The sequence below is a fragment of the Anguilla anguilla genome, chromosome 9 (assembly GCF_013347855.1).
Source record: "Anguilla anguilla isolate fAngAng1 chromosome 9, fAngAng1.pri, whole genome shotgun sequence".
In the NCBI taxonomy this organism is placed as follows: domain Eukaryota; kingdom Metazoa; phylum Chordata; class Actinopteri; order Anguilliformes; family Anguillidae; genus Anguilla; species Anguilla anguilla.
Window position 1 is genome coordinate 18,178,878 of NC_049209.1, and position 22,471 is coordinate 18,201,348.

General features: G+C 41.4%; 2 protein-coding genes across 2 annotated transcripts; both read left to right on the plus strand.

Annotated features, from left to right (window-relative positions):
• The first annotated feature begins 5,257 nt into the window (after positions 1-5,257).
• LOC118236525 (sestrin-3-like) lies at positions 5,258-17,131 on the plus strand. The gene is made up of 10 exons (XM_035434980.1): positions 5,258-5,544; positions 9,796-9,858; positions 10,199-10,399; positions 11,285-11,467; positions 11,905-12,135; positions 12,578-12,725; positions 12,933-13,051; positions 13,524-13,714; positions 14,214-14,358; positions 14,760-17,131. The coding sequence occupies exons 1-10, from the start codon at positions 5,467-5,469 to the stop codon at positions 14,844-14,846; spliced, it is 1,446 nt and encodes a 481-aa protein (XP_035290871.1). The 5' UTR covers positions 5,258-5,466; the 3' UTR covers positions 14,847-17,131.
• A 676-nt stretch (positions 17,132-17,807) lies between these two features.
• On the plus strand, positions 17,808-21,310 carry cwc15 (CWC15 spliceosome associated protein homolog). Its single transcript, XM_035434986.1, has 7 exons — positions 17,808-17,917; positions 18,349-18,490; positions 18,738-18,850; positions 19,293-19,390; positions 19,676-19,786; positions 20,026-20,162; positions 20,542-21,310. The coding sequence occupies exons 2-7, from the start codon at positions 18,360-18,362 to the stop codon at positions 20,669-20,671; spliced, it is 720 nt and encodes a 239-aa protein (XP_035290877.1). The 5' UTR covers positions 17,808-17,917; positions 18,349-18,359; the 3' UTR covers positions 20,672-21,310.
• The last annotated feature ends 1,161 nt before the right edge of the window (positions 21,311-22,471 follow it).

The window sequence follows — 22,471 nt, forward strand, 5'->3', positions numbered from 1 at the left end:
ACATCCCTGAATTAACTTTAAATTATTCAGGTAAGTTGTATAAGTTCATTTTAGCATTGCCATTATCATCCAGTCCTCACTCCTGCAGTGATATTCGTGCTCATGTAGGCTACATTCTCTACGATAACAGGCTCAAGGCCAGGCTCATTTATGAGGGTGAAGTGTAGAAAATATGGAATACAGACTATAAGCAAGCCGTGAGGGCAATGGGGGTGATTTAGGTCATTGTATGTGGGTCAGTCAAGGTTTTCTTTTAGCGGCTGTTAATCAATGGTGTTTCTACTGAGAAAAATACTTGTTAATCTTGTGTGGTGTGCATTCTGTATTTACCGTCAATACAGTCTATGTGGATAATGCTCCAGAAAAAAGAATGAAAACAACTTTATTGCGTCAGAGAATCTGTGTTCTGTGTCATACATACAAAGAAACATTCAGACATGGATGCCTGCTGTTAAAACAGACCCAACAGAGAATTGTACAAATACATTCATATGCCAAGCTACAGCTTAAGCACTGTCATTCTAGCTCACTCATAAATGTGAACAAATGTGGTCATTATTGATTTTTCATAAGAAAGGGAAAGATGCACACCCAAACTGACATGACACTGAGCAACGGAAAATACTTGTACTGAGAAAAAAGAAAGCCATGCATTTTAGGAGAGTAGGAAAATAATAATGTTTTACCTATTTCCTTCAGGGTGAAAAGACAAGACAGACTGGGCTATTTCACCGAAAGAAGGTAATTTCCAGTAAACATACATTTCCTTCTGAGAGAAGAGTGCAACTTTAAAAAAAAAAAAAAAAACAGAATATTCATTAGCAAACTGTTTGGCCCAGTCTTGTCATGATCAGATCACAATTGGCATGATCAACAAACTATAGCACATTGGCTATAGTACATCCAGTATGCACCAGACTTCGAACACTCGTTCAAAACTCAGACTCATTCACTTCGCATAATTTTATTCTGATCATTTTTATTGTCTGGAGTGGCAGATGGAAAAGCACACTATAGAAAAATGTGAATGCATCTTAAATTCCAGAAAGAATAGCCACACTTCCAATCAATATTTTACTTCTTCTCCTCATCATATCATATTTACATCTATGCCCATGCAGTGCAAATATATTACTGGCAAGATATTTTGTCACCCATAATTAGTGAGACAAAAGCTATAAAGTTATGCAAGTTTACAATAGGCTGTTGCTGATTAGGTGTTTGGGGGAGGTCTGAAGGTAAAGGTCCAAAGATAATTGGGGGGGGGGGGGGGGGGGGATCTGAAAGATATTCTTCATTGAGTTCATTAAATCTTTAACAAGCTTGATAAAAGGTCGTCAAGTCTTTTCCATCCACTGATAGTCCTAAATCCACCTGGATAACAAGCTGTCAGTTGGTCAACCTTCCATACTGTGTACTAAATAACTGAAACATACATCAAGTCCTTCCTTTTTTTCAAGGTAATGGCTCATGGATGCACTTTAATGAACACACGATTATTTTTATCGAAGGCATTCAAACCTTGCTCAAGGGCATAACAGTAGTGTCCAATATATGAGTTGATTCTATAACTTAGATGAGACTGCAGTGATCTGGTCATTTCTGCTTATCTTATATCTTCAATGCTGATATGAAAAATATGACAAAATTCTGGTATGCCCTGAAGAACATGTCCCCTGGTGAACAAAATGAACAACAGAGTACTAAATAAATAAAAATGAGAAAGATCACAATTTTACACAAACACAGCTTAATGTATGGATTTTTATAGATCCCATTGTTACACTTTATCTGCAGTATTTCATGTGGTACTCCTTGAGTCTTTTGAACAATTATTTTAGAATTATTTTTACTGTAGGAAGCCAAAGATTTCTGGTTGGCATGAGCCCACATCACCCCTGGTGAGAGTCCATTTGTGCCTTTCTACTCCAGACTCCCAATCATATTACGCTGCTGACTTAGTTCACACTTGAACCTGTGACTACAGGGCCCAGCCTGTGCTTCTGGTGAGTGCTTTTTCAAGTGGAGCATTTTAAGTGCATTTTAACTATTATTATTTTATGTTCATGCATTAAAGTAATAGTGTTGCTGGATATTCTTGGATTCTTTCATTTCTGTTGCTTTTTAAAACTATTTTGAGGGTTTTTAGACACATTTCATTTCAAAGTAATCAATCCAATTTTCAACCCAAATTTCACCTGAAGGACAGACATAAAAGCTGTTTCCATTCCTTCACTGATCTTCAAAAGGACAAAACACAACATGTGAAATAACTATGTTTGTATGTCAGGTAGACAGCTATAAGTAATAGGTACCTTTATTTTCAGTAAGACAATGTCAACTAAACTACTAGAATTGCAATGAAACGAGAAACATTTCTGTATTTTCATGGCGGAAAAGAGAGAAAAAGGGAGGAGTGTGTGTGTGCATGTGTCCGTGTGTGCATGTGTGCGTGCATGCGCGTATGTGTGTGTGACATATCTGATATCAAATGCATGATCAAATATCCCCCTGCACAATTATTGAACAGACAATTGACTTTTCAGTTTGTCTTTACATGAATTATAGCCTGCGACCGTAGCCTGTGGGTGGAAATAGAAGATTTTCTGGTGGCGAGAAAATAGAAATAGGATTGGTCATTAGAAGGGGTGATGTTAGAGGGGCGTGGCATTAACCATGAAAGGGGGGTTTGTTGCACAGTGAATTATTTGTTATGTATTTATAGCAAAGTGTGTAGGAGTGGTAGAGCTGAGAACAGTGCAGTGGTTTGTGTTACATTATTGTTTGAAATTATGTGCTTAGCAGATGCCCTTCATTTAAAATTTAGAGGGAACTTCATTGTGATATTGTGCACTAACACATATATTTTGTTGGGCCTTTCAGTGGACAGAACTATGGGAAAGTTCATTGCTTTAATGTGTAGCAGCAGTTCCCTGCCTAGTATTTAACCAAATAAGACTTGATATTGTAGATAATACTTGACAGAAAATGGTGAATAACAATCAAAAATGGGCCCTAAATGCTATGAGCCTGGATCACAAAGCAGGATTACTGAGTTAGCTGAATAACTGCACTAAGTAAAACCCGGAACCCTCCCAAATCTATAACACAGACTGAACTAAAAAACGCTGTTCCAGGTTTTACTCAGTGCACTTATTCGGCTAACTCTGTTATCCTGCTTTGTGATACAGGTCCCAGATATCTTAAGAATGTCAGGAAAATACACAATGTGAAAATCAACCTGGGTTGCAGAGGACGGCAAATGTTTCATGTAGCTGATTTGTTTTAATACCGGTTACCCATTTGTACTGTATTTTGTACTTTGTCTCTCATTGTATTATCATTGTTGTTGGTTGTGAATTTTGTAATCAGGGCTCTCTTGAAAAAGAGACTCTAGTCTCAATGAGACATCCCTGATAAAGGATTAAATAAATAAATAAATAAATAAATCACACCCTGGGTTTTGATATAAATGTTGGCAAACTGGAACACAGATTCATGCCTGAGTAATGAAATGTAAAGATATTGGTTCAAATGTGTTTAGTTCACTAACAATTTACTGTATGCCAGACATTTTCACCAGAATATTCACGGGTGTTTGAATTCACAAGAAAGGACAGCCGACAACTGCTGGGACAATTATCATTCAACAAGTGCAAGCAGCTGTTTTGAGCAAGAGCTTAAGAACTGTGTGCAGAAGATAGCCACAACAGCAATAAGACACAAATACCAAACCAAAACCACAACTGCACACTGGATTGAAGGTAAAGATGAGGATCTGTTAAACCTGGGTAGAGCACATTTGTATTTATCTGCAGAGTTCAAGCTCTTGTTCTAGAGGAGAAATCTATGAAGAAAAATAATAAAAATATGTATAATAACTAACCACATCTTAATGAGGTGACACCACAAATACTTACCATCCAGGTTAAATTGCAAATTTCTAAAACAATGTAGGCTACTCTAGAAATTTGTCCTAGATGTTTGTATCATAACTGACATCCAAGCTACAGCTACTACTGAATCCAATAAACGTAATGCGTCCAAACAAAATGTGTGACAGTTGACAATTGCTGTGAGCATATCTTTCCTGAGTTTTTAAACTTGCTTTCCCATACAAGCAGTCAAACTGATAAAAAAATGTTAAAAGCCAGTCAAATTCTGTCAAGACCACTTGACCTAACAAGCCTAACAAGACCACACCCCAACAATGGTCACCTCTGTCCTTTCATGCAACCCTGTTAAAAAGCAGTTTTCTAGTATCAACAAATTTCTGTTTTAGCAGGCAGTCGCACGTTTTTTTTTTTTTCTGTGTTCAACTCCCAACACAATCTAAAGCTGCTTAATGTTTCTTTAAGTATTAAAGCTCTATATTAAGGCTCTGAAAGAGATCAGTAGCTGACTTTGGCAGTGCTGTTCAGTAGCATTCACTACAGCCGACCACTTACAGTACATACCATGTCTTGCACTTCACTAAACTCAGGAAAGGGCACAGCGCACAGATAAACATGACAGCAGAAGTGCAGAGAAGGTTGTTTTGCTGATCAGCCATTGCTGAGAGATCAGACTGACTTCTCTACACAACAAACCCTGTGTTTGTTCCCACACTACATTTCTGCTGACATCATGCTGTTGCTGAGGGAAACATTCTGAGAGCAGAGATGCTTTTGAATTGTGCCTGTGAACTGTGAGGTTTGGACTGACAGCTTCAACTGTTCAAATTAGACTTTTATTCATTTTTCAGTTAATCATATTATATATACATAACCTGTTAATTGTCATTTTATTATTTTAAACAAAAAATACCACCAGCAGGTTTTTTTCTGAAATAAATAAGTAAACCTTTCTTCCTTTTGGAATCGTCAATTCTGCCTCTTCAAATACCACTGTCCCACGAGCACCTCTGTGCCAGAACCGGTGTATATCAAGTGCGTTCCTCCAATGCGCTACCCTGCAGAATTTTTCGTTTTACAGGCCACACAATTACAAGCCATCATCGAAAGATGTTATGGGTACCTGGTAATCTATGGGAGCCTGGAACGTTGTTGGGAGGAGTGTATCGATCAGACAAACCCGGGCTTACTCTACCCCTGGTGGGACAAGGGACACGAACTGCCGTCTCCACCTGAACCGCTCAAGACGAGCACTCACTTTTACGAACACGGCGGGGATTACGGCGAAAGGCCACAAAACACTGTAAGCACCGCCCTGAACGTTGGCTAGTGGGCGTGCCATGACCGAGCGAACTGAAGTTAGAAACTCACTCTCGAAAAAATGCTGTTGTGTGGGGAGCGAGAGCGAAGGAAGAACATCTCTGGTTATCAGCAATTACCTTCGTTCTCAGCAACTACACAATCTCCCCACCACCAAACAGCCACAACCCCAACTAACAGCCAATAATGCAATTTAATTCATCTTAATTTTGTTCAGCTATCTTCATTAAAAAAAAAATCGTCACGTATCAAAATGAATGGCAGTACCAACTCCGAGTCTTCCAGCCCGTACCGCATCTGTAACGCCTGTCGGAAAGTGAGCGCAAAAAAGGTATTATACTTAAATTTATATTCCACTAGCTTCCTGTTGTATGTTTTTTTTTCTAATTATTGTGAATTGAATTGTGCAGTAGAACAAAAAAAAAATTACAGAGACTGCGGTGTTGCGTCACAGTCTAATCAATTGTCCTGTTGCTTGTAAGGGAAGATAAGTTATATCTTAACTTACCAGGCTGCATGACAGCCGTTTAAATAGTTTGCGTATGCTCTGTGAACGCATCCGTTCAACTACTCGGCAGTAGAATTGTGTAATTTAGTAAGTGCCATTGTCAGAATTAATGCGAATACCCTGTAGGCACCAGTGCTAGCGGTTGAAGTCCCGTTTAGCCTCTCTAATAATGTCATATTATGTAGCTGTATTGCGCCTGGTATTAATGCCCTATTCATCTACGCCCGTCTCGGGCAAGTAGAGCGCATTAATGTTGAAAATACCAGAAGCATTTATCCATGCTACATGATAAACTGAAGATTAATGATATGGACTGTGGAAACACGGGCTCGGACAACGAAACTACTGCCCTCCTTAGAAACTGTTTTTGTGTGTTTTATTTGCCTTGAGTATTAAAAGCTTGAAGCAATTGACAGAAGGGCCTTTGTCATCTGATTTTATCATGGGGTGAATATTTTGCTAATTGGCCCATGATGAAGGCAAATGTGCAGCTATATATATTCATATAATATATATAACACTGACAATTTAAATTTTAATTTGCAGTTTTGACCCCCTCACTTTGACCCACCAATCATTGTGTTTTGTTGTAGACAGCAAAACTCCTGATTGGTTGAAACAATTCAATAATTGAATTTCATTCATTGATTCACTGATAGCTTATTCATTAACCCTTACTCTCATTAGAAGGTCAGAGTCAGTTAAGTAATATCAACCATTTGGGAAGTCTTAAGGTATGAATCACAGTGGTCAATTGGCACTACAGATAAATAGGCTTACTGTGGGACATGACACCCAGCTTGGCTATCTGGAAGAATGCGATAAACTGCACATTTATTTCCACAAGCTGTGTGAAGTGGGACATCACAAAGTTTAATTTCATATCTGTGTTCTTTGGGTCAGTAATGGAATATAGACAGACCAACACATGAGCATTTGTACTTTAGGAACAGCGATCTGTTTGAATTTGAGAAAACATAAAACCCATTGATTTGCCTGATGTTGGACAGGAGAAAAGAGTGTATTTCAGTGTTACGTAAGGCCTTGCAGTTCACAATACCTTCATACAGACACAGTCAAAGTGGACAAGGTTAAGAGAATGCCTTACTGCAGTTCTATTTTGTGGTCTGCTTCCATTGAACAACAAAGGGAAGTAACAAAAGTAACGGTCAGAGCAGCGACAGCTTTCAATGTTCATCTGAGACTGTGAAACCAGCAAATGTCTAGGTCAAGTTATTAAACTGAAAGTAAAATATATTGGTACTCATTCAGAATACATAAAGTTTTAATGTACTAAGTAGGTCAAACAAACAAGTGGTTTGAACACAGTTTAGTTTGAATAATTATTAAGTTATCATTCTTGTGATGTGTTTTGAATATATAAAATAAAATACATAAAATAATTAAGAATTTGCTTTTATGTGTTAGGAGATAATGAGAAATGTTTGGCATTCATTTGGTTCATCTGTGGGTGCTTGTGGTACACTCACTTCTTTATCCATGCTGTCAATCATGCTCAGATTCTATGAGAATCATATGTTTTCATTTTTTTCTCACTTCCCCTTCCCTTTTCTCCAGTCCAAAACTTACCAAAAAGATCAAATTAAAAAGAAAAGCAGCCAACTCTTGATTAGAATTGTTGATTTTCACTAGTGTTGGATCTTTACTCGCTGATCTAGGAATGGTACTAGCCGAGTCTGACCATTTTTTTCATACGAATCAGGTAGATGCGTTTCTTTTTCTTCTAGTGTAAGTCACTCAACATAAAAGCAACTGGCAAATGAGTACAATTCAATGTAGCATGCAAGTCCTACAGTCTACTTGTTGTACTATGCCCTCGTTCTAGCCCCAGCAATTTTGTTTTGAAAATTTTGAAAATGTTTTGTCTCTCAAACTTTTGAGAACTATGCTCAAGAATGGCTGTGGTGATGGTGTCTTGGTCTGGAAATCCTGCCTGGTGAAGTTATACGAGTTTCCAAGTTAATTCATAGACATAGCTAATTTGTTTTTGTAGCTAATTGCTGTGTTGTCGATAAGACACCCGCAGTCTTCATCCACCTGTTCTCAGCAGCACAGTTCTCCCCTCTTGTTGGTATGGGAGCACAGCCAGCTGAGTGAAATGCTGAAAAGAAGCTTTCCCCTTCAGCGTGGATTCAGACTAATTTTCTTTCCTTTTGCATTTGTATCCAGTGTATTTAACAGTGGTGATACACTATGAATACATTACAGTTAAAGGCATTACATTGCTTAAGGCTAATTAGAGACCGTTTATGTGCAACGCTTACATGCTAGTTTGGTTTTAGTGCAGTTTTAGGAGTTAACTGATAACTCCTGTAGTACTGCATGGTCTGTGCATTGTAGCAGAGCACATACGTCAGCAGTGGTGCTCTTTGCAGAAGTGCACGTAACAGAGCAGTGGCTCATTACGTCTTTATGGGCATGTGTGGTGACCCATTAAAGGTGACCCACTAGGGCATCGAAAAGCACAGCCGTGTGGTGAGGTACTTTCCATTCTCCTTCGCCAAGAGGAGATGCAGAGTCACAGGGAATATTTGGCTGCTTGGCTGAAAGTAGAAACAGAGGTAATTTTTGCAGGAAAAAGGGTGGGAGCACAAACAGTAATTACACAGCCGGTTCCCTCCTCATGGCCTTTCTATCCTGCAGCAGCTCCACCCCGACCACAGCCATCTAACACAACACTCCCTGTCTTGGGTCTCACAGCCGTGGTACTTCCTGACCCGGCTTAGCTGAATTCAAAGCCGCTGGTTCTAAGTGTAACTAACAGTAGTTCCATTTTAAATGGTAGTCAGTGGCTGTTTTGATCGCTGCTTGTTATCTCTTTGTTGCCTCACAGGTCAAATAATGAGTAATCAATAGTTGTCCACCTGATGAACAGATCAATCATCTACATGGAGGGCTTGAAGGATTGTTTAATCAACCACTGACATAATTGACTGAAGAGTTAATGGACAACTGAGGGAATCAACAAATGAATTAGTGAATAGCTAATGAAGAAGTGGAGGGGGGTATTTTTCAGCACAAAGGGCGCTCTATAAATAAGCACATGATAACAGGGTTGTGTAACTGGCTGTAGTCGCTGACACCAAGCTGGAGGCTTTTCTGAGCTGCACAGTGCATGTCGCAATGTCTGCTCTCCCACTGATGTGTGCCAGGAAAGAAAGCATCTCAGCGATGCTTTGCTAAAACAGGCACCATCCCACTCATTTACTCTCCTTACGTTTTTGCTGCTCTTGTCCTTTTGAGCGTGACCGGGGCTCCCACAAACCCCCGTCCTGCACCCAGCATGGTGCTTGACATCACCCTCACGCTTTTTCCCTCTGTCATGTTATTACCTGGCCCTGCTTCACATTTTCAAACATGTCCTGTTTCATAAAGATGTTAGTTCCTTTCTTATAGAGAAATTTGAATTATAATTATAAGGTCCTTAACTCATAGCAATCTACCGCAAGCTAAAATGTCACAGGCTGGACAGGAAATGGGTGGGGTGTTGATAGAGGGGAGAAAAAAGGGCAGGTCTGGCTGTCAATGTTGTCTAGAGAACAGTGGAGAAAAATAACAAGAGAGGCAAATAAAATAGATTTCAAGACAAATTGATTACTCTTTTTTTTCTTTTTTTATAACCATCAATAAATAAATAAATAAAATTTAAAAAAAACAAGAGCCATGCAATAAAGGTTTTACTTGAATATATTTGTTTATCACTTTGAGATATATTAATATTTTTCTAGTATTCAACGTGAATAATAATTAAACGTGGACATTGTCTTGCATGGGAAATTGGGAGTGTGACCCAGCGCTACTCAGTGATGTCACAGCTTGGATACGTTGTGTGCACAGAGCACCCAGGTCAGGGACTGGAACGGGACCTCCAGCCTCCTCTTGCCCCCAGAGCCGAAGATCGCTTTGTGAAACGCAAACCCTTTGTATCTGCTACGTGTAGACAGTGGTCTCCCTTCCTGTGTCCCTCCTGAGTGTGGAGTAGGCTGTGTTGTGTCGTACGCGACTTTCAGGCCGTGTTTTGACAGATTGTCTCCTGTCCCTTGTCTGAAACAGGAAAAGGGACTGAGAGCGCGGTGTTCCTCCAGCGGTCCCAGCGCCTTCATTCCAGAGGATGAGGTCAGTGGGAAGTGGCGACGCTCTCTCGCCGAGCGACTTGCTGACTCGGCTCGGCTATAAAAGTTCAAGCCTCCTTTAAACGAGGGCAAAGATCGCATGCGTCTGAACATTTGCGTTTGCTTTCACGCAGTTAGTAGATGTTTTTTATCCAGAGGAACTGTGACTGCGCAGAAATATGCGTTTAAGACTTTTCAGTTTCACATTGAGGTATTCCTCCCTAGGTCCTCCCTGTGTTATTTCCATGGCCATTATCGTCCCTCTGAGATTTCCTTTTCCTTGCTGTTAGGGTACAGTTAGCAAACCATGACCCCCTTCTCCCATAATTGCCCCTCTGCAACAGATCTTGGAGGCCCTCCCCATCGATGCCTGCACTGAGCTGCTGTTAGCGGAGGCATACTCCCCGAGCGGGGGGTTGGACCACCTGACCCAGGTGATGGGCCTGCACCCCCAATACCTGCAGTCCTTCCTGCAGAGCCAGTTCTACCTTCTGTGGATGGACGGGCCCCTGCCCTTGCACTGCCGCCAGTACATCGCTATCATGGTGAGTCCCTTTTGTTTTAGCTTATGCACTAGCAGCAACGCGGTGTTTATTTTAACCTTTCCGATCAGTCTGACACCCCCTTTCGAATGCCAGCGGAAATCTGCTGTGTGCTCCATGGTTTAAGCGCATTTAGTATAAGGGATACAGCAGTAGCCAGGTGAGGTTCTGAAACATTGCTTATTTGACAATATTTGGCTTTCATCAACCGGGCTAATGTGAAGGGAAGAACAGGCAACAAATTGCAGTTGTGTAAAACTGGGTTGGATTTGGGAAAGGAGAAGGCAAAGAGTGAGGTTTAGTTTTGGGATATAGATATGGTCTGTTTTTTTTTAAGAAAGGCTTTATTCAAGTGTTTTTTTCCCAGAAGTGCACCAGCGTTTTAAAGTGCATTTTAACAGCAAAATGAGAATTTTACAATGAAAGCAACTCAGTGTACAACAAATGTACATATGAGAGAGGAGACATAACACTGCACAAGAATTGATCAAATGTGCATACGATGTATAAGCAGTGTGTACAGTATAGGTGAATGTTACAAATGTAAGCATTATGTGAATCTCTACCACGTAATTTAGTAATATAAAGTATACGACAAATGTGGCCAACCCAGGTCCTAGAGAGCTGCAGGGTATTCTGGTTTTTGTTGTCAGTGTATTCTGTTGATCCGGTAAAGCTGTCGATTACACAGTTAACTTGCCTCACCTGAATTCTTGGATCTAAAGAGGTTGTATTTAAGTTGAAAACAAAAACCAGCAGTCCCTGCGGCTCCTCAGGACCAGGGTTGCCCAGTCCTGGTGAAAGGCCTGAGGTTTGTGGCACAGTGTGGTAGTTCTCCCCGCATACATGGTCCTGCTGTGGTCCTGACCACTCATCTTCCCACACCAGGCGGCGGCCCGGCACCAGTGCTCCTTCCTGGTGAAGATGCACGTGCAGGAGTTCTACCAGATAGGCGGGCCGGTGGAGTGGCTGAGGGGCCTGCAGTACGCCCCTGAGAGGATGAGGAAGCTCAACGACATCAACAAGATCCTAGCACACAGACCATGGCTTATCACCAAGGACCACATACAGGTAACACACACACACAAACTTAGACATGCATACACACACACACTCATATACACACACACACACACACACACACATAAGCTTACGCAGGCATACACACACACGCACACACAAACACCTACACACACACACACACACACGTACACTCAGATACACAGGCTTACACACGCACACTATCTTACACACACACACACACACTTACACATACACACACACACACAAACACACTCACACAAAGACGCACAAGCTGACGCATTTGCATACACACACGAGCTTACACATACACACACACGCACACCCACAAACAATCACATAAACACACGCACATAAAAGCTTACGCACACACATCAACAATGTAGTGCAACAATTTAGCATAAATACACGTGTGCACACTTACATGCACACTTACATCTCCTTGTTCGTGTCTTTCCCACTGTCAGAGTCTGGTGAAAACTGGGGAGAACAGCTGGTCCCTGGCAGAGCTGGTCCATGCTGTGGTCCTGCTGGCCCACTTCCATGCCTTGGCCAGCTTTGTGTTCAGCAGCGGCATCAACCCGGATGGGGAGGAGGACATAGATGAGCGGAGCTTCCAGTCTATGTGCAATTGCTCCTGTGACCTCACTGATAACTGCAGCCTGGAGCCAGAGGGCATCTTTCGTGGCAGCCTTGAGGTGAGATAGTGATATGGGGTCTGGGGAAGGGAGCAATAACTGGCGACTGGGGTCTTGGAACTACCTGGCATTCTCACAGATGAACTTCCATATCACTGTTGCTGTCACGTCACCCCCAGTGTAGCTGACGGGTGTTACTGGTTCCCATGCCAAAGACCTTTGTCGTTTGACGCAGGGACTTACGACAGCCCCAGTGGGGATGTTGCGTACTATAAGGTTGGATGCCCTGCAACTCTGGCGTAATCATTTCTTACCTCATTCGATGAAGTCAAAGTGCAGGTGGCACAGTTTTGAGAGTATAATGCAGTATAAATGATTGTACTGATTGCTGATAACATAGGGACAGTGTTAATGATTCAGTGGGGCAGTATACAGGGAAGTATATAGTGGGGGATAATTTAGCTATATGGACCTAACGGTTGCTGTTGGCAACGTGTTTCAGATGACGGACTCAGTCAGTGAACTGGAGGCCTTAATGGAAAGAATGAAGAGACTCCAAGAAGAGCAGGAGGAGGAGGAGGCCTCCCAGGAGGAGATGGCCACTCGCTTTGAGAGGGAGAAGAAAGAGAGCCTTCTAGTGGGCTCAGGAGGTACTGCAGGCTTGACCTAATTTTTGCCCAACTCTGCAGAAGACAGGTTTAATGGAACGTCTATTTTAAATGTCCTTAGAACCCAAAGATCATGTTTTGTTCACCAGCAGATAGAAGGTACTAAAACTGGGAATGTGGTACTAGTAATTCATATAGTTTGCAAAGAAATATTTAAATTAATTTTTCATTCTCCATGGGTACCTTCAGTTTTCAAGGAAGAGGTGGTGCCAAAATCAAAAGTCTCCCAGTTTGTGGAGGATTCCACCTTCCGGTATCAGGACTTTGCCAGACGTGCGGAAGACGACCTGCCCACTTTCCGAGCTCAGGTGAGGCAGTTTTGTAACTGAATCAGAGGAATCAGTGCTCCACAATGCTGCCCTGACCACTGCTCCACACTGCTGCTCTAACCACTGCCCCACACTGCTGCTCTGACCACTGCTCCATACTACTAATCTGACCACTGCTGCATGCTCCACACTGCTACTCCGACTACTGTTTTACGCTCCACACTACTGCTCTGACCACTGCCCTACTGCTGCTCTAACCACTGCTCTTCACTGCTGCCCTGAGCACTGCTCTACTGCTGCTCTAACCACTGCTCCACACTGCTGCACTGACCACTGCTCCACGCTGCTGCTTTGACCACGGCTCCACTCTGCTGCTCTAACCACTGCTCCACGCTGCTGGTCAGACCACTGCTTCACACTGCTGGTCTGAAGACTGCTCTATATTGCTACCCTGACCACAGCTTTTCTCACACACACACACACACACACACTCACTCTTTTTCTCTTGCAGGATTACTCCTGGGAAGACCACGGTTTCTCTCTGGTAAACCGGCTGTACTCTGACATTGGGCTCCTGCTGGACGAGAAGTTCCGCACAGTGTGCAACCTGACGTACTACAACATGGCAACCCACGAGGACGTGGACACCACCATGCTCCGCCGTGCCATCTTCAACTACGTGCACTGCATGTACGGCATCAGGTAAGAAAATGTCTCATCTTTCTGCATCCATTCATCCAGCATCTCTGCTGTCCTTGACATTGCAGTATTCATTATTACCCTCTTGCTCCTTATGACATAGCATTTTAACCCAGGACCGCCATTTGTTTGTGACATCACACGTTTATCCAGTCTCACAATCCACTTGTTGTGTATACGTATCTTCTGTGTATACTGTACACTATTGCTTTAGCCTTATTAAATGCTTATATCTGTTAGGCACTCCAGATGAGAGAGTCTAAATGGATAAATGATTGTACAGTCTGGTACCCTCACATGACACCATTCTTGTTCACCTCTGCATTGTCCATGCTCTGAGTGTGTAATTGGTATAGATTTGGTCCCCAGAGTTTGCTGTGTCTTCTTTGAGCCCATGGGTGTTGTAGACTTCCCATGATTCTCCTCATTCATGCGTGCTGTTTCCATGCCATTGGGGGGAAACTGGTTGAGTAAATGTCATGGCATCACCTTCCTGATCCAGGTATGATGACTACAACTATGGGGAGGTGAACCAACTGTTGGAACGCAGTCTGAAGGTCTACATCAAGACTGTGACCTGCTACCCAGAGAGGACCACCTGTCACATGTACCACAGCTACTGGCGCCAGTTCCGTCATTCCGAAAAGGTGAAGGCATGGTGTGTGTGTGAGTGTGTATGTGTGTGCGCGTGTGCGTGTGTGCGTGTGCATTGAACACCTGTGTTTGCATGCCTTTTCGTAATCCCGGTCCTTATTTCAGGATTAAATGACTGCTTCATGTTTTAACCCATGTGAGTTCTTCAGTCCATAGAGCTTGATGTTTAACAGTTTGTTCCTCGCTGGGTTTTAGAGCTCTGACCTTGTTACAGCGCTATCCTCTGTGGCTGGCCAGTTTGACCATCTATCAGGACATTTAAAAGAACGAGCCTTGATGCAGATGCTTTGTGTTAATCTATTCTTCATATGCTCTGGTTAAGGGTGTGCTAAAAGTATACAATCTAGTATCTCCGTCTCACAATCGTTGAACCCTTTTTCCTCTGGGTTGCCAGGTCCATGTGAACCTGCTGCTCATGGAGGCCCGGATGCAGGCGGAGCTTCTGTATGCCCTGCGAGCCATCACTCATCACATGACCTGAGGGGACGCACTTCGCCTGCTGGCCCACACTAAACCTCCATATACCTATCCCTGCTGTGGGCCTAGCTGGAATAAATGATGGGTTTAAAGTGGATAGGGTTAACTTCATTCCCAAAAAATCTATATTTTAGTTCCCCTTTCTATTTACTCCAGAGTGGACCACAGCACTCAGCACTATTCTAAAAGAAAGTTGAAACAAAAACAACACAGTTGTGGAGGAGACGTATCTGGGGTAATGACAAAAAGTTTCTTCCTTCTTCTCTTATTTTTATGTACTGTATTCTGATAAGATTCTTTTTTTTACCATTTAGACAAAACTGGCTGCATATAAGAGTAGTGCAGTTTGTTGATGCACTGACAGTTGACTTGTCATGCTGAACCTATTAGAGCTGAGTATGCTTTTAAAGAGCATAATTACTGTAGTACATATTTCCACCATAAGATCAAATGGCTTATGCAGAATGATATAAATCTGTGGTCAGGATTCAATTAGAGCAGTAAATACATTGCTCGCTAATCTTTTTCATAACATGAGATGTATCAGTCATGTACCTTGTGTTTCCAATTCAACATCTGGCTAGCCAGGAAATAGGGATTTTGCAGTATGCCTTGGAATGAAAATAAATATTGTTTTAAATACTTAAATGGAAGGGGGGAGGGGGGATTCTCACACAATTAGTAATGTACTGTTCACTGGCTGTTTTCTCTGCTGTTTTACCAAAAGCAGAATTGTCTCATTTATCAAGTGTCACCAAGTTGCCTTTTCCTTTGTTTGATCACCTGACTTACACTTTGGCTGCTTTGGGGTGAAAGGCCTCATTCCTGAAAGATACAGCTGAAACATTGGCACAGAAAAGTGGCAAAGTGCAGACACACTGCTTTAAGATCTATTGTAAAAGCCAGAGCCGGATAAGACTAAGTATAGTTGGACTGGATGGAAGACAGAACCAAGTACATAATAGTGAATAATCTAGAACTGAAATGAGAGACTGAAGCAAGTGTTTTTGATCAGAGTAGGAATAAGACTGAACCAAACAATAGTCAACAAAGTAGAACTAGACAGAATAGAATTTAACCAAGGAATACTGAACAAAGTACAGAGTGAGATTGGTGAGACTGTACAGTTTTGTTCTTTTTGTGGAAACACAGGATGCTCTTTTCTTTCTGTATAAGGTACTGTCTGTTTGAATGTGCAATATACATTATTCCTTATTTTTGTCTTATGTTTTAGAGCTAGCAAGACTGCATTAAAGGAAAAAACTAAGCTGAGATTAAAATCTCAAAAAATATATATTTTTTACATTTTGCACATATGTAAAGGTCCCATTTGAGATGGGATTCAGTTTGACAGAGAGGGATACCTGTTTTCCTCAACATTGGTTTCACTTGATGGATATTATGCCTCATATGAATCAATGCATGTACCACTGACGACTAAAAAAATGTGAAAGAAATCTATGTGAAAGAAACCAAATTTGTTGGTTTCTGTACTTTCTTGTCTCCGATGTATATCATTTAAACCATTTATAGCATGTTGTTGTAATGATAGCATACTATGAACAGTGCTTTTTGCCTTTTCACATTTCAAAGCATTTTAAAGCATTTTCAGTATTACCATCGTGGCTGGTTGAATTCTTAACCAGTTGTTGTGAAGCTGTGATCCCCTGCAATGTCATCTAATTAGGTGGTATGATTTATTGCAGTGCTTGTTTTTGCAACAGAAGGGTGCATATTCATTTTTCCATTGACTTGCAAATGACAGTCATGTCTTATATGTGATTGTTGACTCAATACTTAACACTGGCATAGGAAAACATGAAATCAATCTACATATCACATCTTACTAACATTTTACTGACAGTTCTTTTTGGTGCAACCAGTTCTCTTGTCTGTCTATGACACATAAAGTGAATGCAAAAGTTTAAAGTTGCCAAAGTTTGAATCATTCAACGTACTGTCCAAGAAAACCTTAATATGATATATTGATGAGTTCATATGGTAATATGCCATTCTATTCCCCTTTTAAGCTGTAGGGATATGAATATTGTTAAAGATTCATTTAAACAGGTATAACATTTTCATAATCATACTTTACTTTTTTTCCCTGAAAGATTTCAGCATCCATCCAGGGAAGGAGCATATCTTGTATTTCACAAGTGGAGGTGAAGTCACTATTAATTTTTTGTTGTTGTTGTAAATCTGCTCCAAAAATATTTTTCCTTGCTTATTTTGTAACACATTTTGTTCTCGACAAATACAACAGCATAAATAAATTTACTTTCTTGAGGTGCTTGTGTTTCCTGTTCTTATCAGAAAAAAATAAACATCATCACAACAATTTAATAGATGAGTAAAACCAGAAGAGCTGAAAGACACAGCCAAATCATATTTGACAGCTTTAGAAACTCCATTCTTTTGATGCAGGACAATGAAATCAGCATTCAGGTTTATGACTGTTTATGTACTGGAACAGAGGAATTGTCCCTACAAGGTTCCATAGGTGCACAATATCAAGGTAATATTTTAACTAATAAAACCCACAATTCCAGGAATCACAAAGGAATCGCCATCTGGTTTGTCCAAAGAAATGGTGAGGCACAGCAATAATACAAAATCAAATAGTTTCATAGGATTGTATTCAATAAATATTACATTAGTATTGTCTTAATCAAATCTGTATAGCAGACTGACAATCCACATTAATATGGACAGGGAGATATTGGGAGGGTCAGCGAAACTGAGCAGGGATAGAGTAGATGTGGGATATTAGGGAAGGAAAGGGGAAAGAGGAGATGGGTAAGGCTCTTCTTAGTTTTCTTGGAGGAACAGGTTTAGGGAAAATAATTGAATGTAGTTAGACAGTGACCGGCTTTACACTCCAGCACAGTAGATGGCGGTGTATAAACTTGGATGCGATTTAAACCAAACCCAAAGAGGAAGAAGAAGACAATCCGCGTTTCAAAAGTACCATTTTACTCTTTTGTCCAAAGTAGCTTTCCCTTGGCACTGTATCGTCGCAACTTCTCGCAAGGGTTGTTGGGATGTTTTAGTTCATCACGGCCGCATAAGAAGGTAATGTAAAGATCTCTGAAATTATGCGCAAATTTCCGTCTTATTTACAAAATATATCGATGAAACTTAAACAAGCATGTGAACGTTGTGTCTTGCGGTTCTCGAATTCATTTTTTTTTAACTAGCGAACAATATTCTGTTGCGAAGGGGCAATCAAACGAATAATAACGCTAGCAACAAACATAGCTAGCTAGCAGCTAGTGTGATAGCCAGCTTGTAGTGTTCATTTCGTTTTAGGTAGATTTCCTGGATTTTCGCCGGAAATGGGAGTACATTTAAAATTTTATCAAATCTCCGTAACCAAAGTAACATTATCTTGCCCTTGGATGATGAAGTTTCAACAACATCCTGCTTCATATTCAGTGCTGCGAGTGGAAGGTTTGCGCCGTTGTCAATCGCTTGTAATACATGTTGTAACTAATTTATTTCAGTTTGTGGAAGGATGACCACAGCGGCGAGACCAACGTTCGAGCCCGCGAGGGGCGGGAGGGGAAAGGGAGAAGGGGACCTCAGCGCCCTCTCTAAACAATACTCCAGCCGAGATCTACCGGGCCACACTAAGATTAAATACAGGTGATGACAAAACCAGTCGGGATTTATTTGTTGTGCGAATATGTCTATTAGTATTAGACTCTTAGAAGATACTTTGTCAAACCACCCCCTTAGATTCATGTTGTCTGGTATGTTCCCGGCTGTTGGGCTTTGAAATGAATGACTAATCAGCCGTTAAAAAAATGCTTAATAAATGCAAAAAACTCTACCTGTGTACCTGTGCATCCTACTGTTGTGTATTAAGTCAATTTTAATCATTGATCCTCAGACAACCCACCCAGGATGCCCCTGAGGAGGTGCGTGCCCGTGACTTTCGTCGTGAGCTGGAGGAGAGGGAGCGTGTTGCAGTTAGGGAGAAGACCAGGGAGAGGGGGCCCAGGGGTGAGTTTCCTCACTGCCTATTTTCTGAAGCACTTTTACTGAAGCTGTGTCCTTATGGGTCATAACTGATTTCTCTCTCACACACTGAAGAGGCAATGGAACTTTTCATTTGTCTCTAGTGTCAGTTATCTATATTGAGTTTGCACTTGATCACAGTTGTTCCATGCATTTAAAATGGTGTGTGGAGAAAATTCTTGTGCAGAATGTCATTTGTACTCTTGAATGCTGGAATTCCATTTTTGTGGGGTGAGGTGAGGATTCAACAAAAGTGTTAACACATGTTGGCAGATTTGGAGTTATTAGGCATATTTTGAGTCTCGCCCCATTTTTAATTACATGATATTGGTGGTAATGAATGTGTTCAATTGTTAATTTTGCTGCTCAATTTAGGGTTCTCTGTTTTAAATTGAATCGACTTTTATGAATTGTCTTCTGTCCCCAGAACACACCACATCATCTTCATCCTCTTCTTCCTCAAAAAGGCCCCGCCTGGACCAGATTCCTGCCGCTAACCTGGATGCAGATGATCCCCTCACTGACGTAGGTGGCCTCATTGCATTGCAGTTTAGGCAGTCTGTCACAGCATAAGGAAACCTTTACTGTGGGAGGGGAGGGGAGGTGGAGGGGGTGAACAAAATAGACATACAGATATTTTTTCATTAAAAAAATTCCAGTTGCTTTAGAGGAAATTTTTAAGATTAAAAAAAAATATTACCTAGGCCTAAATAAGGATCAGCTAAAGGTCCAATCTAAGAAATATAGGCTCACAAACAGGGGTGATGTAAGTCTTATCTCTTTTCGCTGACCTGTTGCTTTATGTGACAGGACGACGACGAGGACGACTCTGACGAGGACAGCGATGATGATGACACCGCCGCCCTGCTGGCGGAACTTGAAAAGATTAAGAAAGAGCGGGCTGAAGAACATGAGCGCAAGGTGAGCGGCAGCGTACCGGCCCCCGATGGGGGGCGACTACGAAAAAACAGGGCCCTGATCCCGAGCAGATAAACCAACCGCCAGGCCTAGGAAGCGCCTGCTGTGTTGTGAATGATAACGCCTCTCCTGGCAGAGTCACTGTGGCTTTTTAACCATGATCCAAATCTGAACGTGGGGTGAACAGTTAACACGCGTTCCCAAGCTAGGGGCTCACGTGGGATGGGTGCTGTGTTGCGCAGGAGAGGGAGCAGAAGGCGGAGGAGGAGCGCATTCGCATGGAGAACATTCTGAGCGGGAACCCGCTCCTCAACCTGGCCGGGCAGCAGCAGCAGCAGGTGGTTGTGCAGACCCAGACGGCCTTCAGCGTCAAGAGGAGGTAATGCAGTACGCACACCTGCATACCTTACACACGTAATACTGCGACCTCTCTGGGCTATCGTACAGGGTTTTTCTCCTGTGTTATGTAGTCCAGGGAGGATAAGCATGGTGATCTTTCATCTTTGTGCATCACACGGTTTACGTTCTAGGCATGTGTAAGTGCACTGAATATACACACAGGGTGTGTTGCAGGGAACCATTTAAAAACTGATCTCAAGGTGATTTATTTAGTGGGATCCTCTGAAGAAAAACCAGATCATATGGAATGATCCTCAGTAATTCTAAGTGAAATTTGCTTTATGAGTGCATGGTGCACCCAAAATCAGATTAGTGCTAGCAGAACCGTTAGCCTGAAAGTAATGCGGTGTCTCTCTCAGGTGGGACGATGACGTGGTGTTCAAGAACTGTGCGAAGGGCGTAGACGACTCGAGGAAAGAGAAGCGCTTTGTCAACGATACGCTGCGGTCCGAGTTTCACAAGAAGTTCATGGAGAAATACGTCAAATAAAGATCTAGAATACGCTCAATTGTGGTGATATCACACCTTGTCTGGTCAGTGGGTAGAGTCGGACGAAAGGGGGCTTGTACTTCACGGTCAGAATTGAGGATAGAAAAGGATGGGCTTCTGCCTTTCACAAAAGAAATTGCTCTGGTGTACAGTAAGCACCACAACAGTCACAACTGGATTTTTATCTGTCATAATTGGAATTTGGATGCAATTCAGTTCTGCATGTACTGGGCAGGTGAGCCACTAATACATGATGAATGGAAGTGCAGCCATATAAAATGAGATTTTGACCACGTCTCCTGACGAACCATGCTTTTTTTTTTTTTTTTTTTTTTTTTAAAAGAAAAGAAAAGCATGGTTGGTTTTGCCGTAGCTCTACTAAAAATGAATTTTCTGTTGTTTCTTTTGTTTTGGAAAGATTCTCCCATCAGAAAAGAATTTCCCTGAATTTGACCAGATTGCGCTGTAAAAATATATTTGCTTTGCTTATAAGTTTACTCGAATTTCTGTTATTTGTGGAAAATTGTTAAAAACATGGTAATACAATGTCTTCTTAGTAAAATCCTTGCATTGTTATTTTGTCTTTTTTTGTAGTTTTAAAGCAGATTATTAAAGAAGTAAAGTTTTTCAGAGCACTCATTCCTGCCCTATTGTCATGTCAAGCCTTGGGGGGCAACAAAACACCCAGTCTTAAATTTCATTTTCTACCATTTATTTTCAGTGAGAGGCAGACGCTGCTTATTCTCCATTCTCTGATTAGACACAGGGATTCCCCCAGGTATCAATAGCAGAGGCAATGCACCTCTGCTGAATTCACAAGCACCTCTGCAAAGATGAGAGAAAAATCTAGAAAACCTCAGACAGATTTCCATGGAAGGGGGAAAAAGGCACAATGTTTAACAAAATTGGCAATGTGTAGTCATGTTCTCACTATTTTGGCTATGCGAGACAGTCTGGATAAGATTATCTGCCAATGAACAAGTAATATATATTTTTTTAAAAAGACTTCTGTAATTTGTACAGTTTCAACGTTCATTTTATGTTGGCTAGTTAACATTCCAAAGACACTTCTTACAAGTAACCAATCCAAAATGACAAAGCAAATACAAGTAACATTTATTTTGGATAACATATTGGCCAGTTCACTAAGTGCAGAGATGCCCTGGAGGCCTATTTGGTGTGCTGAAAAGACACTGTCCTTGTTGTAAAACCTTTTTCTAAAAGGTAAGGACAGAAAAAACTATTTCTTATAAACAGACACCGAACCTCTGTAGGTGGGATGATGTGCTAACATACATCCAGCTGGGGACCACCCCTTCTCTAATGCAAATCGAATGCAAATGCTAGTTCCATCAATAGCGCAGTGCCTCCAGAAGTAAATGTACTCGCACTGAGTGCAGCTGGGTTCTTCTCTAAAGTCGTCTATTCATGTTCTAACCAGGCCAGCACAAGGAGGTTACAGGGTGGTACAGCTGCTCAGCTCTGCATAATGATATGCTGGCTAACATCCTTACTTTCAAAATACCTTGGAGAAGAGGACATCTGTAATATTACCATGGTTGCAAGTTCAACTGAATTTCATAGCTGAAGAAAATAAATACCTATCTTCATTTATCAGTCACATAATTTATGAAAATTAGTTTAAAAAATACTATTGGAAACTCAGTTTGAAAAAGATGTCTTTCACCAGCATGGCCATTCAATTCCATCAGTTACGTGAGAGCTAAATATTTTCCCACACTACCTGAGTACGGCCTTAGAACTGAAGGAATATACAGATGGAATTTCATACATTTTGGC

Bases quoted from the DNA above. Each gene is read 5' to 3' on its own strand.
- cwc15 (XM_035434986.1), top strand. From the start codon at position 18,360: ATGACCACAGCGGCGAGACCAACGTTCGAGCCCGCGAGGGGCGGGAGG. The intron at 18,491-18,737 runs GTGATGACAAAA...ATTGATCCTCAG, and splicing joins CACACTAAGATTAAATACAG to ACAACCCACCCAGGATGCCC. The intron at 18,851-19,292 runs GTGAGTTTCCTC...TTCTGTCCCCAG, and splicing joins CAGGGAGAGGGGGCCCAGGG to AACACACCACATCATCTTCA.
- LOC118236525 (XM_035434980.1), top strand. From the start codon at position 5,467: ATGAATGGCAGTACCAACTCCGAGTCTTCCAGCCCGTACCGCATCTGT. The intron at 9,859-10,198 runs GTCAGTGGGAAG...CCTCTGCAACAG, and splicing joins CCTTCATTCCAGAGGATGAG to ATCTTGGAGGCCCTCCCCAT. The intron at 13,052-13,523 runs GTGAGGCAGTTT...TTTCTCTTGCAG, and splicing joins TGCCCACTTTCCGAGCTCAG to GATTACTCCTGGGAAGACCA.